This window comes from Lepidochelys olivacea (genome assembly GCF_965140295.1).
Source record: "Lepidochelys olivacea isolate rLepOli2 genome assembly, chromosome: 10".
Lineage (NCBI taxonomy): Eukaryota > Metazoa > Chordata > Testudines > Cheloniidae > Lepidochelys > Lepidochelys olivacea.
Genome location: NC_140420.1, coordinates 37426637 through 37440587, shown reverse-complemented (window position 1 = coordinate 37440587; position 13951 = coordinate 37426637). Strand labels below are relative to the sequence as shown.

The window sequence follows — 13951 nt, the reverse complement described above, 5'->3', positions numbered from 1 at the left end:
TCAGGTAGCCTGCTCTACCACTTCCAGTCACTGACTCCTGCTGTCTGACTGACTTTAACCTTATTCTCCTCCCACGGAGACAGGACCTGGGACCTGGCTGGACCTGTCCCTCCTCTCACCTACACCCTGTCAACACCAGGGAACCTCCACTGACTTCAGTGATACTACAGCTTATTTACATCAGTGTACCTTAGGGAAGAATTACCCTCCCCCCCACATCACCTGTATACCTCACATCATTGCGCCTGCGATGTCATGGCAGCTGCTCCCACAGATGGCAGGGGTTTACAGAGTCCAAGGCCAGATGGGACCATTGTGATCAGCTAGGCTGACCTCCTGTATCATGCAGGCCAGAGACCTGCCCCAAACAATTCCTGAAGCAGAGCTTTTAGCAAAACAGCCAGTCTCAATTTACAAATTGCCACTGACGGAGACTCCTCCATGATCCTCAGTAAGTCATTTCCATGGTCAGTTACTCTCACCATTAAAAATTTTCACCTTATTCTCAGTCTGAATTTGTCTAGTTTCAAATTCCACCCATTGGATTTTGTTAGACTTTTGTCTGCTAGACTGAGACTGTACTCAATGCTTTTTTTTGCCTCTGTCTTCACGAACAAGGTCAGCTCCCAGACTGCTGCGCTGTGCATCACAACATGGGGAATAGATGGCCAGCCCTCTGTGGAGAAAGAGGTGGTTAGGCACTACTTAGAAAAGCTGGACGTGCACAAGTCCATGGGGCCGGACGAGTTGCATCTGAGAGTGCTAAAGGAATTGGCGGCTGTGATTGCAGAGCCATTGGCCATTATCTTTGAAAACTCGTGGCAAACAGGGGAAGTCCCAGATGACTGGAAAAAGGCTAATGTAGTGCCAATCTTCAAAAAAGGGAAGAAGGAGGATCCTGGGAACTACAGGCCAGTCAGCCTCACCTCAGTCCCCGGAAAAATCATGGAGCAGGTCCTCAAAGAATCAATCCTGAAGCACTTGCATGAGAGGAAAGTGATCAGGAACAGTCAGCATGGATTCACCATGATTCATGGAACAGTCAGCATGGATTCATGCCTGACTAATCTAATCGCCTTCTATGATAAGATTACTGGTTCTGTGGATGAAGGGAAAGCAGTGGATGTATTGTTTCTTGACTTTAGCAAAGCTTTTGACACGGTCTCCCACAGTATTCTTGTCAGCAAGTTAAAGAAGTATGGGCTGGATGAATGCACTATAAGGTGGGTAGAAAGTTGGCTAGATTGTCGGGCTCAACGGGTAGTGATCAATGGCTCCATGTCTAGTTGGCAGCCGGTGTCAAGTGGAGTGCCCCAAGGGTCGGTCCTGGGGCCGGTTTTGTTCAATATCTTCATAAATGATCTGGAGGATGGTGTAGATTGCACTCTCAGCAAATTTGCGGATGATACTAAACTGGGAGGAGTGGTAGATATGCTGGAGGGCAGGGATAGGATACAGAGGGATCTAGACAAATTGGAGGATTGGGTCAAAAGAAATCTGATGAGGTTCAACAAGGATAAGTGCAGGGTCCTGCACTTAAGACGGAAGAACCCAATGCACTGCTTCAGACCTGCCCAGCACCTGCCCAGCTCTCAGCTGTGGCACTATCCCTCCCTTTTCATCGGGGCAAAATTCTCCCAATAACAACAGCAATAAAAATCAGAGACAGATTCAAGTCTGCTTTCCCACCACCAGGAAGGGATGAAGCAGATAAGCATGCCCCAGCAGGTGAGCAAGGCCTAGTGATGGAAGGCAACAGGAAGTGGCTTTGCTAGATTGCCATAGGAACAGGACCAGCTGGTAGGGTTGCCAGGTATCTGGTTTTCGACCCGAACGCTTGGTTGAAAGGGGACCCTAGCGACTGTGGTCAGCACCACCAACCAAGCCGTTAAAAGTCCGGTTGGCGGTGCTGCAGGACTAAGGCCTGTCCTGACATTGCGCTGTGCCCCGGAAGCGGCCAGCAGGTCCGGCTCCTAGGTGGGGGGGCCATGGGGCTCCATGTGCTGCCCCCGCTCCGAGCACTGGCTCTGCATGCCCACTGGCCGAGAACCACAGCCAATGGGAGCTGGGAGCACAGCACGTCGAGCCTCCTGGGGCCCCCCACCTAGAAGCCGGACCTGCTAGCCACTTCTGGGGCACAGCATGGAGCCGGGACAGACAGGGAGCCTGCCTTAGCCCTGCTGTGCCGCTGACCGGGAGCCGCCAAAGGTAAGCCCACACTCCAAACCCGAGCTCCAACTCCGTGCCCCAGCCTTGAGCCCACCCAAACCCGAAGCCCCCTCCTGCACCCCAAACCCCTCATCCCTGGCCCCACGCCAGACCCTGCACCCCCAGTCGAGAGACCATACCCCCTCCTGCACCCCAACCTTTGACACCTCTCACGAACAAAGGCAGCCAGGATTGCCCAGCAGTTGCCATCCATTCCCCAAAAAGCCACTCACCTTCTCCCCCAGGCGCAGACTGGGAGCATGGAGGGGAGGGAATGGGCACAAGGGAACCAGGCTCCCTAGTGACCAGGTCTGCCAGTCTGGTCCTCTAGCTTCTGTACCTGCTTTCCCCTCCCCCTCCTTTCCCTTTCAGCAGCTGTTGTGGGGATCCAGGATTGATAACCTAAACAAGAGCATGTTTCCCTTTGAGACCCAACCTCGGAAAGAGAAGTCTGAGGTGGACATAGCATGCCAGCCTGGAGGGGTTGCAGAGAGGAGGACAACCCCAAGGGGATGGATGCATACAGACTTGAGAGACACTGACACTGGGGGAAGAGGAATCTGAGTAGAGCAGGGCAGAACAAGAATAGTACTGGATTTTTACTTATTTCATCAAAACTGCATTGCAGTGAAAATTTTATGACCAGCTATGAACCTGAACTGGATTCCTGTGCCCTCCTGGAATGGCCCATGGGTACAGCTCCAGGGAGAAGCAGACCCCAAACCCAATTCATGGGCTGTCCTGTACTCTTGCTCCACCAGTAGTTATGGGCTTGATGTAGCTGGGTTCTCTGGTCTGTTACGTAGGAGGTCAGACAACATGATCATAATGGTCCCTTCTTCTGGTTTTAAAAATCTGTGTATCTAAGAGAAAGAGGGACCTGAACTGGATTTCTGTGGCCTCCTGGAGTGGATTTTGCACTGAAGATACTTGAGTTAGAAGCCGAAAATCCTAAAAATACAACCCCGCGGATAAAACTACAAGCAGCTTAACACGGGCTCACTCCACTAAAGCAAAATAAACACTAAGGTCTCCATCAAGTGTCATTTATTTTTATTCGGCTGAAAATATTAGGATCTGTTTCTAAGACCATCCTATTTGTAAAGCACTGTGGGTGGGGTACATCGATTAACTCCTCTCAAAGTGTAACTCAAGACTTGGGATCAACACTTACGGAAAAAAACATTTGTTTCCTTTCCAAAGTGTCCATTCTTTGATGTTCCTGATTAGGACTTTTAATGTCCAAAAGCAAAAAGCTTCTATTTCCAAGTGACCTGGGAAGTTGTCTTGAATTTATTCCCTGCAATCTTTCCTGCCCAACAATGAAGACCAAAGAAATTATTTCAGATTCCCCACCTTCTTCTCACCAGAGGTAGGGATGAAAAATGGAGCCCCTGAATGGCAGAGTGGACTGCATCAGGGCGCATCTTGTGGTACCAAGCTCAGCCTCTCAAGCAGGAGTTGCTAGGTAACAGTGGATATGTTGGTCACAATTCTCACTATCCCAGCAGGAGGGATTGGACAAAGGACTCCTGCTGGGGGATCTCACAGCTCCTTATCCCATTTCAGACTGGAGGGAATGGGGCAGGAGTGCTGCTTTGTGGAACTCCAATCCTAGCTGCCCCCACTTGAAGGTACTGTCAGGAATGATGTGTAGAAGAGGTGGGGGTAGGTGGCTGTCAGAGTCCCAGTCTCCTCCAGCAGGAGGTGCTTTAGGGAACAATGTAGGAGCACAGGGCATGTTGGTCTATTGTCAGTCTCCCCAGCCAGGAAACACTGTCGAGAATGCATCACAGCCCCTATTATTTGTCCAATTATACTGCACAAGTCACTTGACTTGCAGAGAACTGTCCCTATGCCATGCTTGTTGCATGAAATGAAGCGTAGTTTATAGACACTATAGACTAGGCTACAAAAATATAAATGTCACTCCAGTTTGACATTATGTTGATATACTCTGAGCCAGCTCTTCTTCTGGGGTAAATCACTGCAGCTCCATTGGAGACAGTGGGTCAAAGCCCCAGCTATTGGCATAGCTCCATTACTGTCAATGGAGCCAGGCCAGTTCACACCAGCCGGGAGTCTGGCCCAGGAAAGTATCTTCACTAGTCTATAAAACATGCAGCCAACTCCAGCTCACACTGAAGTGGCTTTCCTTGGAAAAATAAAGCAACCAACACAGTCAATATCTGAATATTTTTAAAAAAAGTGGGCCAGGTGGGGGCCCCACAGATTCATGGGACTCAGAAAATGGCCCAAAGCACTGACATACTGTTGTTGAAGGGTCCACCCTTGAGCCAGGCTGGGAGAAGGGCTTGCAAGAACTCCAACAGCCACGAGCCTAAGTCAGAGGGAGACGTGCAACAACATTCCCACAGAACTCCTAGCACTAAAGAGCAACTGCACAGATGTGCCAGGGGGTGGGGGGACAGAGATTACTAACTCCACAAATGGCTGGGGGGATATGCTGTCGGGGGTCACTCTATGCCCAGTCTGGGTAAGGCACGAGGGGTTGAGGAGGCTGGGAGAGGTCACTAAGGATCCCCTTTGTTCTACACCTCTAGACTTCATGTTGTTGCAGCTACATCCTCCATATGTACCTGGGGGCAATGACCTGTCCATTGGAGCCCATTCACACTAGGAAAGCAGAAGTGGCATGAGATAACCTGGCATCTTGACAACATGGAGGCGTTATGATACAGAAAGCCCATGCTACTCCACCCTGTCAGGGACTTGTCCAAACACATGATCATTACAAGGAGTCTCCTGATCTCAGCCAGCTATTGGAGAAGCTCTGGAGAAGGTGGCTTGTTGACCCTGAGGAGGTGCTCAGCAGCAAGAACATGCATTTGTTGTCCTCTTAGCACCTGAATCCCCATGTGTGCTATCGACCAGGAGCGGAAACTGGGTAGGGTGTCTGCTATTCTCATGCTGAGGTGTATGAGAAGACCAAGGCCTTGAGGAGAGTAGTATGATGGGCAGAAGAAAAAAGTGTCAGAGACCCTTACACTCCCTTCCTCCCCTGCTCTTTGACTAGCTAATAAGGAACACTACAGATGGATACAGAGTGAGTTGGAGGTTGCTTGTGAGACTATTACTATGGCAATAAACACCTCAGAAATACAGGCGACAGACAGATTAGATGGAAGGATTACATGGGGATGGGAAGGAAAATGTGACCTAAAAAACAGTGGCTCCTCTACCACAGTGATGAGGGAAGGAAAGAGATTGCTTTACTTTTCCACCACTGCATGTGGCAGGTCACAGCCAGCAGTAGAGCTAGTCAGAAGACTGGTTTCAGAGTAACAGCCGTGTTAGTCTGTATTCGCAAAAAGAAAAGGAGTACTTGTGGCACCTTAGAGACTAACCAATTTATTTGAGCATGAGCTTTCGTGAGCTACAGCTCACTTCATCGGATGCATACCGTGGAAACTGCAGCAGACTTTATATACACACAGAGAATATGAAACAATACCTCCTCCCACCCCACTGTCCTGCTGGTAATAGCTTATCTAAAGTGATCATCAGGTTGGGCCATTTCCAGCACAAATCCAGGTTTTCTCACCCTCCACCCCCCCACACAAATTCACTCTCCTGCTGGTGATAGAAACTGCTGAATTGGAATTCATTTGCAAATTGGATACTATTAATTTAGGCTTAAATAGAGACTGGGAGTGGCTAAGTCATTATGCAAGGTAGCCTATTTCCTCTTGTTTTTTCCTACCCCCCCCCCCAGATGTTCTGGTTTAACTTGGATTTAAACTTGGAGAGTGGTCAGTTTGGATGAGCTATTACCAGCAGGAGAGTGAGTTTGTGTGTGTATGGGGGTGGGGTGTGTGTGAGAAAACCTGGATTTGTGCTGGAAATGGCCCACCTTGATTATCATGCACATTGTGTAAAGACAGGTTTCAGAGTAGCAGCCGTGTTAGTCTGTATTCGCAAAAAGAAAAGGAGGACTTGTGGCACCTTAGAGACTAACCAATTTATTAGAGCATAAGCTTTCGTGAGCTACAGCTCACTTCCTCAGATGCATATCGTGGAAACTGCAGCAGGCTTTATATATACACAGAGAATATGAAACAATACCTATTCCCACCCCACTGTCCTGCTGGTAATAGCTTATCTAAAGTGATTTCCAGCACAAATCCAGGTTTTCTCACCCTCCACCCCCCCACACAAATTCACTCTCCTGCTGGTGATAGCCCATCCAAAGTGACAACTCTTTACACAATGTGCATGACAATCAAGCTGGGCTATTTCCTGCATAAATCCAGGTTCTCACATCCCCCCCACCCCCATACACACACAAATAGAGTGAGTTTGTGTGTGTATGGGGGTGGGGGGGATGTGAGAACCTGGATTTATGCAGGAAATAGCCCAGCTTGATTGTCATGCACATTGTGTAAAGAGTTGTCACTTTGGATGGGCTATCACCAGCAGGAGAGTGAATTTGTGTGGGGGGGTGGAGGGTGAGAAAACCTGGATTTGTGCTGGAAATCACTTTAGATAAGCTATTACCAGCAGGACAGTGGGGTGGGAATAGGTATTGTTTCATATTCTCTGTGTATATATAAAGCCTGCTGCAGTTTCCACGATATGCATCTGAGGAAGTGAGCTGTAGCTCACGAAAGCTTATGCTCTAATAAATTGGTTAGTCTCTAAGGTGCCACAAGTCCTCCTTTTCTTATTGTGTAAAGAGTTGTCACTTTGGATGGGCTATCACCAGCAGGAGAGTGAATTTGTGTGGGGGGGTGGAGAGTGAGAAAACCTGGATTTGTGCTGGAAATGGCCCAACCTGATGATCACTTTAGATAAGCTATTACCAGCAGGACAGTGGGGTGGGAGGAGGTATTGTTTCATATTCTCTGTGTGTATATAAAGTCTGCTGCAGTTTCCACGGTATGCATCCGATGAAGTGAGCTGTAGCTCACGAAAGCTCATGCTCAAATAAATCGGTTAGTCTCTAAGGTGCCACAAGTACTCCTTTTCTTTTAGTCAGAAGACTGTCGGCTGGCTGCTATATCTTTCTGGACTCTTTATCCAGACTCAGGCACAAACATGGTAGCACTGAAAGTCGATAGCAGCATGCTTTGTGTAAAAGATTCACCACCTCTATCTATTAATCCCTCCATCCCACAATCATTACTAAGGTATCTGGGAGCCTGGCCCGACTGAGTACTGGCACATCTCAGAGGCACAATTTCTGAAAGAGTTTGAGGAAGTCCAAGCCACCAACTGGAAATCAGACCTGTGCCTCTCTGGGGTAGTGCAAAGCAGTGGAAGTGTCTGGATGTCTAATGAGAAAGACTGTCGATACTTCCCCTTTGAGAGACAATTTACCAGGTCAGGTCTTTGCTCAGGTCACCATCCCTCCATGCTAGCAATGTTGTCAATGCCATTCTATCTCTAATCCCTCTACTTCAGTGCGGATGGGTCTCCTCCAGCAGCATCTCCTCTGCTGCAATATCTGAGACCCTTTCCAGGCCTAGATTTAAGATCTGGGCCTTCAATGGAGATAGGGTCCATCATATTGATGGATGATGTCATGAAGCCTGAGGACAGAAGGCCTTGCTCTTGCTATCATCAGTCTTTGGCTTGTGGACCATGAGGTGCCACTAACCTGCCCACAGGATCTAGCAGGGGTGAGTGGAGTTCCATTAAAACAGTCCTGCTCCTTCCTCTTAGATAGCTCCTGGGACTATGACGGACAGCTGTTTCTCCTTGTCAAAGCATGCTCCTAGGTTTCCCATAGTTATCAATCCTGTTGCCTCTTAAATCCGCTTAACTCAGATATGTGCCTCCTGTGGAAGCTGCGAGACATTATGGGCTTACCATGCCATCGCTATGCAGCTGACACTTGGCTTCTCTCTCCCCTTCCCATCAAGTGTGCACCATCACCTTGCTGTCCTAGCCTCTCAGAAAACAGCTGGCTCAAGCCCAGTCTGGGAGGAAGGAGGCGATGCAGATAGGTGGAGGGAAGCCGTCGGAGGAGCTAGCAACAGGAGGCCAGTCTTCCATTTGGAACCATGGCTGTTCATCTAATCTCAGAAATCAGCTGTAGCCAGCAATGTTGCTGTCTGCTTAGGCAGGCCAGGAGCTCCCCGCTCTCAGGAGAATGCCAAGACAGCAACTATGCCAGGCCCTTGTGTGGGAATGCAAGGATGGGGGGATGCACCCACCCGAGGACCAGGCCCCATCTGGCTCTGAAAAGAGAACTCAACATGTGTCCCAGTGGTGCGAGCTGATCCATTTCTCAACCTGCCACTGGATGGCACAGCTGTGGGATAGATGCCATGGCCTGAGAGCCTTGGAACAAGAACAGCAGATTTCGAAACCACACGTTCCCCAGAGGGAACTGATGCTGCAGCAAAGAGCACTCAGGGGAAATCTCTTGTGTTTGGAGGAGATTAAAGAAACAAACTCCCCTTGAATCCCAGTGTGAGAAAGCACTAGGTCCCCTCCTCCAAAGGGGTGGGCTGCTCTTGGCCAGAGTGCATGCAGGCTGCTAGGACTCCTGTCAAGTTTCTTTGGTTGGTTTCCAAAAATAAATAGGATTTAAAACCTCATTTGCACATTTTATTTTTCGTTGGAGGAGACCTACCTGCTTGCTCTCTGCAACCAAGCTGGGCATGAGGAGACTATTCAGTGCTCAATGCCAGCACATGCTTAAATAAGGGGAGAGTGGGGAGTCCTCCAGGAATGGCAAGGGGAAAATACAATTAGACAGGGATAGCTGCAAGGTGCCCAGATAGTGTTCTTCTTATGTCTTTTGTAAACCGGAATTTAGAGCACTCACCTGCCGGCTCTTCTGTGCTGGTGACCACGGAGGTTGGGTTGATGGCAGGAATCTCTGGAAAAGAAAGGGTGAGATTCTTAAGGAAGTGTGCTTGCTTTCCAACTGCTGGGTTTGTCCAAACCTATACCTTCTCCCCCGTTTCTGCTGGTGAAGAGAGAATCATTGTTAGCAGCAAGAAAGGACAAAGCAGCTCCCCCTGCTGGTTTCCTTTGCTGCTGCCATTGGGACATGCGGGGTACTAAGAGGGGGTGCATCACAACACATCCCCCTTGTTGACTCTGCCAGTCAGGCTAGAGGGAGCCCTGGGAGTCGTAGGGTTCCCCTAGGGATAAGCCCAGGAAAAACACACCCCAAAGGAGTCATATAGAGGATTAACAAGCTTCATTCATGGTGGCCGCTGGTTCTGTTTTCAGGGTGAATCTAGAATAACTCCATTGAAGTCAACGGGCCAAGACCGGCATAACTCTGATGATTTCAATGTAGTTAACACCAAGAGGGAATTTGTCCCACTATATACAGTTCAGGCAGAGCGGTGACTGCTGGGAGCCATGGCAGATAAGTGGCAGTGAGGGACAAGGCCAGTGTGTGCTGTCTCATGTTCTCTGTGCAGCAGCACTGTCTTCCTGCCTCCGCCCTGGCACCAGCCAGTCTCTGGAAGAGATGTTCTCTGCTCAGATATCTCCTCCTCTTCCCAGCCAGTGCTGCTCTCTGGACAAGAGAGCCAGGCCAGGCATCCGCTGACCCTGCTGGGACAGCTCTGCTGTTGCTGATGCAGAGATAAAGAGGAACTGGAGGCTTCCAGGAGACCTTTAGAGAAATCACCAGAGCTGCCTATCTTGGCCCCGAGAGCCATTGCTGTGCTCCCTGCAGCACTGCGATCAGTGGGTGGAGAGAGATGCCAGTTAGCTGACTCTGTGCACTATGGGGCCCCCACTCTGCTCCCTTGTGCTCCTGCAAGGGAGCCGAACTAGGAGCATCCTATTCCCATTGGCACAACGCAGCTGCCACCTTTAATCTCTTCCCACCCCTGGCCTCCCTGGGGCAAGGAGCATGGAAAGACTTTTACAACCTCCCCAAGGCTTCCAGTTCAGCTTCAACCCAGCACTGCTGTGGGAGCTGGGACACTGGCCGGGCTGCCAGTGCAGAAAGCGAGATGGAAGAGAAGGAAGTGAGTAGAGAAAACCTCTTGTGCAGAGTTCCCACATGGCTGCAGGGTCATTCAAAAGATGTTCTCCAGCAGCACAGAGCCCCTGAGTGTATGGATCCACTAGCATGTGGTGCCCCCTGAAGGGCTCCTACCCAACTGCTGCCCCATGCCAGCCCTGCTTAGCTTCTAACAGCCAATGACCTCACAGTCCCTGGCAGCAGGACAGCACTTCGCAGCCCCAGGTAAAAAAATGGCTATAAGATCTTGCACTTGTAAAGATGGCGAAGGAGGAACCGGGGCTCTAGAACACAGGACTGCTGGAACTAGGCATTGCTGACAGCGTTACTCACTGATGCATGGAGCCACAGGTGACCGGCTCTGCTGGTAGCCCTTGGCACAGCGATTGCAGGTGAGCCCTGTCACACCATCTTTGCATGGGCACTGCCCGGTGGTCTGGTTGCAGGTTTTACCAGCTGCACCAACAGGGTGGCAGTCACAAGCTGAGTAAACAAGAGAAAAAGAGAAATGCTGCGAAAAGAAAGTCAATAGATGTATTTCACACACAGTCCTCTGTGCTGAACAGGACATGTCTCTGATAACAGCCATTGCACACAGACTGAAAATTAACAAAATATTTTTAAAACACCATAAATCTGGCTGGGGGTATTACTTAGCTCATTTAGACCCTTCTTTTCTGTTCATTAACCAAGCCTGATTTTCTGTGTATGGGTTTGATGAATTCACTGAACCTTTCAGATAAACAATTTTAAACCGAAGGGCTTCTCACAACTGGCTATTCACGATCTGGTATTCGTGGCATGTGACTCGTCACCTGAATCACATGATGAAGTGAGCTGTAGCTCACGAAAGCTCATGCTCAAATAAATTGGCTAGTCTCTAAGGTGCCACAAGTCCTCCTGTCCTTTTTGCAGATACAGACTAACACGGCTGCTACTCCGAAACATGGTATTGTTGCTAATCCCTGATTGGATGACTGAAGTTTTTACGCAGAAAAATAATGAATGGTGACCAGTGACTAATGAAAAATGGCAGTGATTGTCTCTAAAGGTATTTATATGAAGAACAACCCCCCCTCCGAATATCAGGAGCCCATTTGTGTAGGTGAGGGCATGCGTGTGATGTAAGTGCTGCACAGGCTGTTTGCACACATACTAATCGACTGCATAATGAATATAAAGGTAGGACTACAGGGCATTGGCAAAGCTGGGTGGGGCGCGGCACTGAAATAGCAGGGGCTGCTGCCGGTCACGACTGAAGTGCCTTGACAAAACTAGGTAGGAACAGTTTGCAGAACACCTGCCTGCCCTACATCTAGCACCAGCTACAACTAACAGCCTATTGCTTGGATAAACACATTAGCTTCGGTGACCAACCGTAAAGGAGAGGGAGTTTCGAAACTCCCCAGAGGATTCTCCTGAGAGGAAAGAGCCTTGAGCAATGCAAGTGACATCATGGGACTCTCAAGGCAGGGTGAAACAGACAAGAGTGGGATGGTCCAGGACTGGAATATGGAGAGTTAATTCTCTTCTCACCCATGGGAGAAGGTAGTTCCCCCTCAGTCAGGGACGGGGGCCAACTGGAGAAGCAGCCTCCAGGATCAGAGAAGCATACAGCTGGAATTCCCATCTCATTCCAAGCGCAGGGATCTGCCCAGAGGATGCTCCTACTGTGTGTTTCTTTTTATAAAGGGCTTGGAGCAGGGCATGACCTCTTCTCAGTTAGGTCTCCTCAGGTTCAGTCCCTAGAGCTCAGAGTGTTTGAATTGGCACTTACAGCTGTCTGCCATCCTTCGAGCTTCGGACATCAGAACAGCCAATTTCTCCCACCCCCTTCCCTACCTTAGGGCGAACACAGCTGCAGCTGCTTCAGAGGACCTTGTGGAACCTGGGAGGAATTTCCAGGGGCTCTCCTGCCAGCTGGCCCCATCAATTAGCCAATCGTGAGCAGGCTGGGGGGGCCCAGGGTGAAAGAGAGAGTGTTAAGGCTCATTAAAGGTAACTAATTGCAGCCTTGTGAAAAAGGGGAGGGAGTGAAAAAGGAGGAGAGAGAGAGAGAAATAAAAAAGTTGGGTTCCAGCAGGGGATTTTTAACTTTGGAAAAAATGTGTAAAAACCGATCCTGGTTTCTGTCAGAAAAAGGGAGAACCATTTACAATGCTCTGCTCGTTTTTATTGTTGGCAAGGTGAGGAGTGTGCGTGCCATGGCTGGCAAGCCCAGCATACTGGCAAAGGGGGCAGTGAGCTGGGATCTGCCTGGTGCAGTGCCATGGCCAGGGCAGAGCGGGGGAGAGGAGAGGCAACACCTGTGTCATCGCTTGTGATCCAACCATACCAGTCGCTCAGTGTCTTGTAAGCAACCACAGCTGTGCTGCTCCTAGGCTCAATGGTCTGGACTCCTCCCTCCTGCCTTCCAGCTACTCCTGGCCTCTATGCTATCTCCCTCTCTCCGTCTACAGAGGCAAGAGAGGAGGTCTTGGAGCCTGGAGCAGTGCGTCAATCTCACGGGATGAAAGGTACTGCAATGAATGGAACACCCGTGAGGTTGCAACACTTTTGCTGATGCAGCAGGAATTTGCTGAACCAAACCATTGACACCCTCAAGGAGGAAGCTGAGGGACTGGGATGAAAGCTTCACTCCAGTAACACTGCTTGTATCACAGCCATGCTTAGCAACGAGACCCATCTTCTCATTCTTCCATAGCAATGGGGTGATTCTCTCTCAGATGGGATGAGTGCTAGAACTGGGACTGGAATACAGTTCCCTCCTTACAGGCACGCACATGCACACACCACACACTTCCATAGTCCAATCTCCCCTCATCAGAGGACACAGCTAAGCTAGAGTCAATCTGAGTCTCCTGTCTTCATTGGAAAGACTCACAGTGGGTCTTTCCCTTTCACTCCCTCATCGCAGGAGCTATACGCAGGGGATGGAAGTGAAGTTATTCCTTCATGGTTCTTGCTTTCGCATCTTCCTCTCTGGCTCTAGAGCCATGGGATGAATCTGAAGTGAGTCTTCTTGGTGATTCCCAGCACATCTGATCTCCAGCTCCATGGGGAGGACCCAATCTGGCTCATTCCCGTGCCCCAGCCCTACAGCCACACGGTTTACTCATTCTGTAGTGAGTGCTTGATGGGAGAGTCACAGGAGAGAGAAAAGCTGCTAAACCAGGAGATGACTGTCTCATCAGCCAGCTTAGGACTGGGGCTGTTTAAGAACTGGGAAAGGTATCTTGGTTTCCATCAGTGTAATAGTCAAACGTGACTCCAAAGCCAAACAAAAACAACTCCCCTTGTGCCCCCCCCCAAAGATGTTATCATTTCCCTAATTTTCACCAGATGGGATCTCATTGGAGCACAGCATCCCTGCTCACCAGGCCTTCTCATGCTCAGCAAGAAATGAGAGCATGCAGTGTCTAATGTGGAACAGATGCCTTGGTCCTTATCAGATCTTGGCTGGGATTGGAAACGGACGTGTTTCTGGCAAGAGTATTTGGGGGCTCAGCTGTGATAACAAATGGCAGCAGATGAGGGAGTCCTGGCATGGCATGGGACCTTCAGAAACACGGGACCTTTCTTCAGCCCCAGCATGCTTTGGTGCCAGGACTGTGGGGGCCTGTAACGCCTCACTTAGCAATCCACGGCTTCACTAGCTCTCCTGGAAACACGAAGTAGTCAGCAGAAACCCTGAGAAGACCCCTGGGGCCATGTCCTAGGGGGATCCTGTGTGGGCCCCTGGAGCTGCTCTGCAGCGTGACACTGCCCAGGTCCCTGGACTGG

General features: G+C 49.8%; 1 protein-coding gene across 1 annotated transcript in view; it reads right to left on the bottom strand.

Annotated features, from left to right (window-relative positions):
• Nucleotides 1-13951, bottom strand: part of NTN3 (netrin 3) — a 90047-nt gene that overhangs the window by 25677 nt on the left and 50419 nt on the right. The window contains exons 4-5 of the mRNA XM_084641435.1: nt 10502-10651; nt 9005-9058 (exon numbers count right to left, since the gene is read on the bottom strand). Of these exons, the coding sequence (XP_084497561.1) occupies nt 9005-9058; nt 10502-10651 (204 nt within the window). The remainder of the gene's footprint in view (nt 1-9004; nt 9059-10501; nt 10652-13951) is intronic.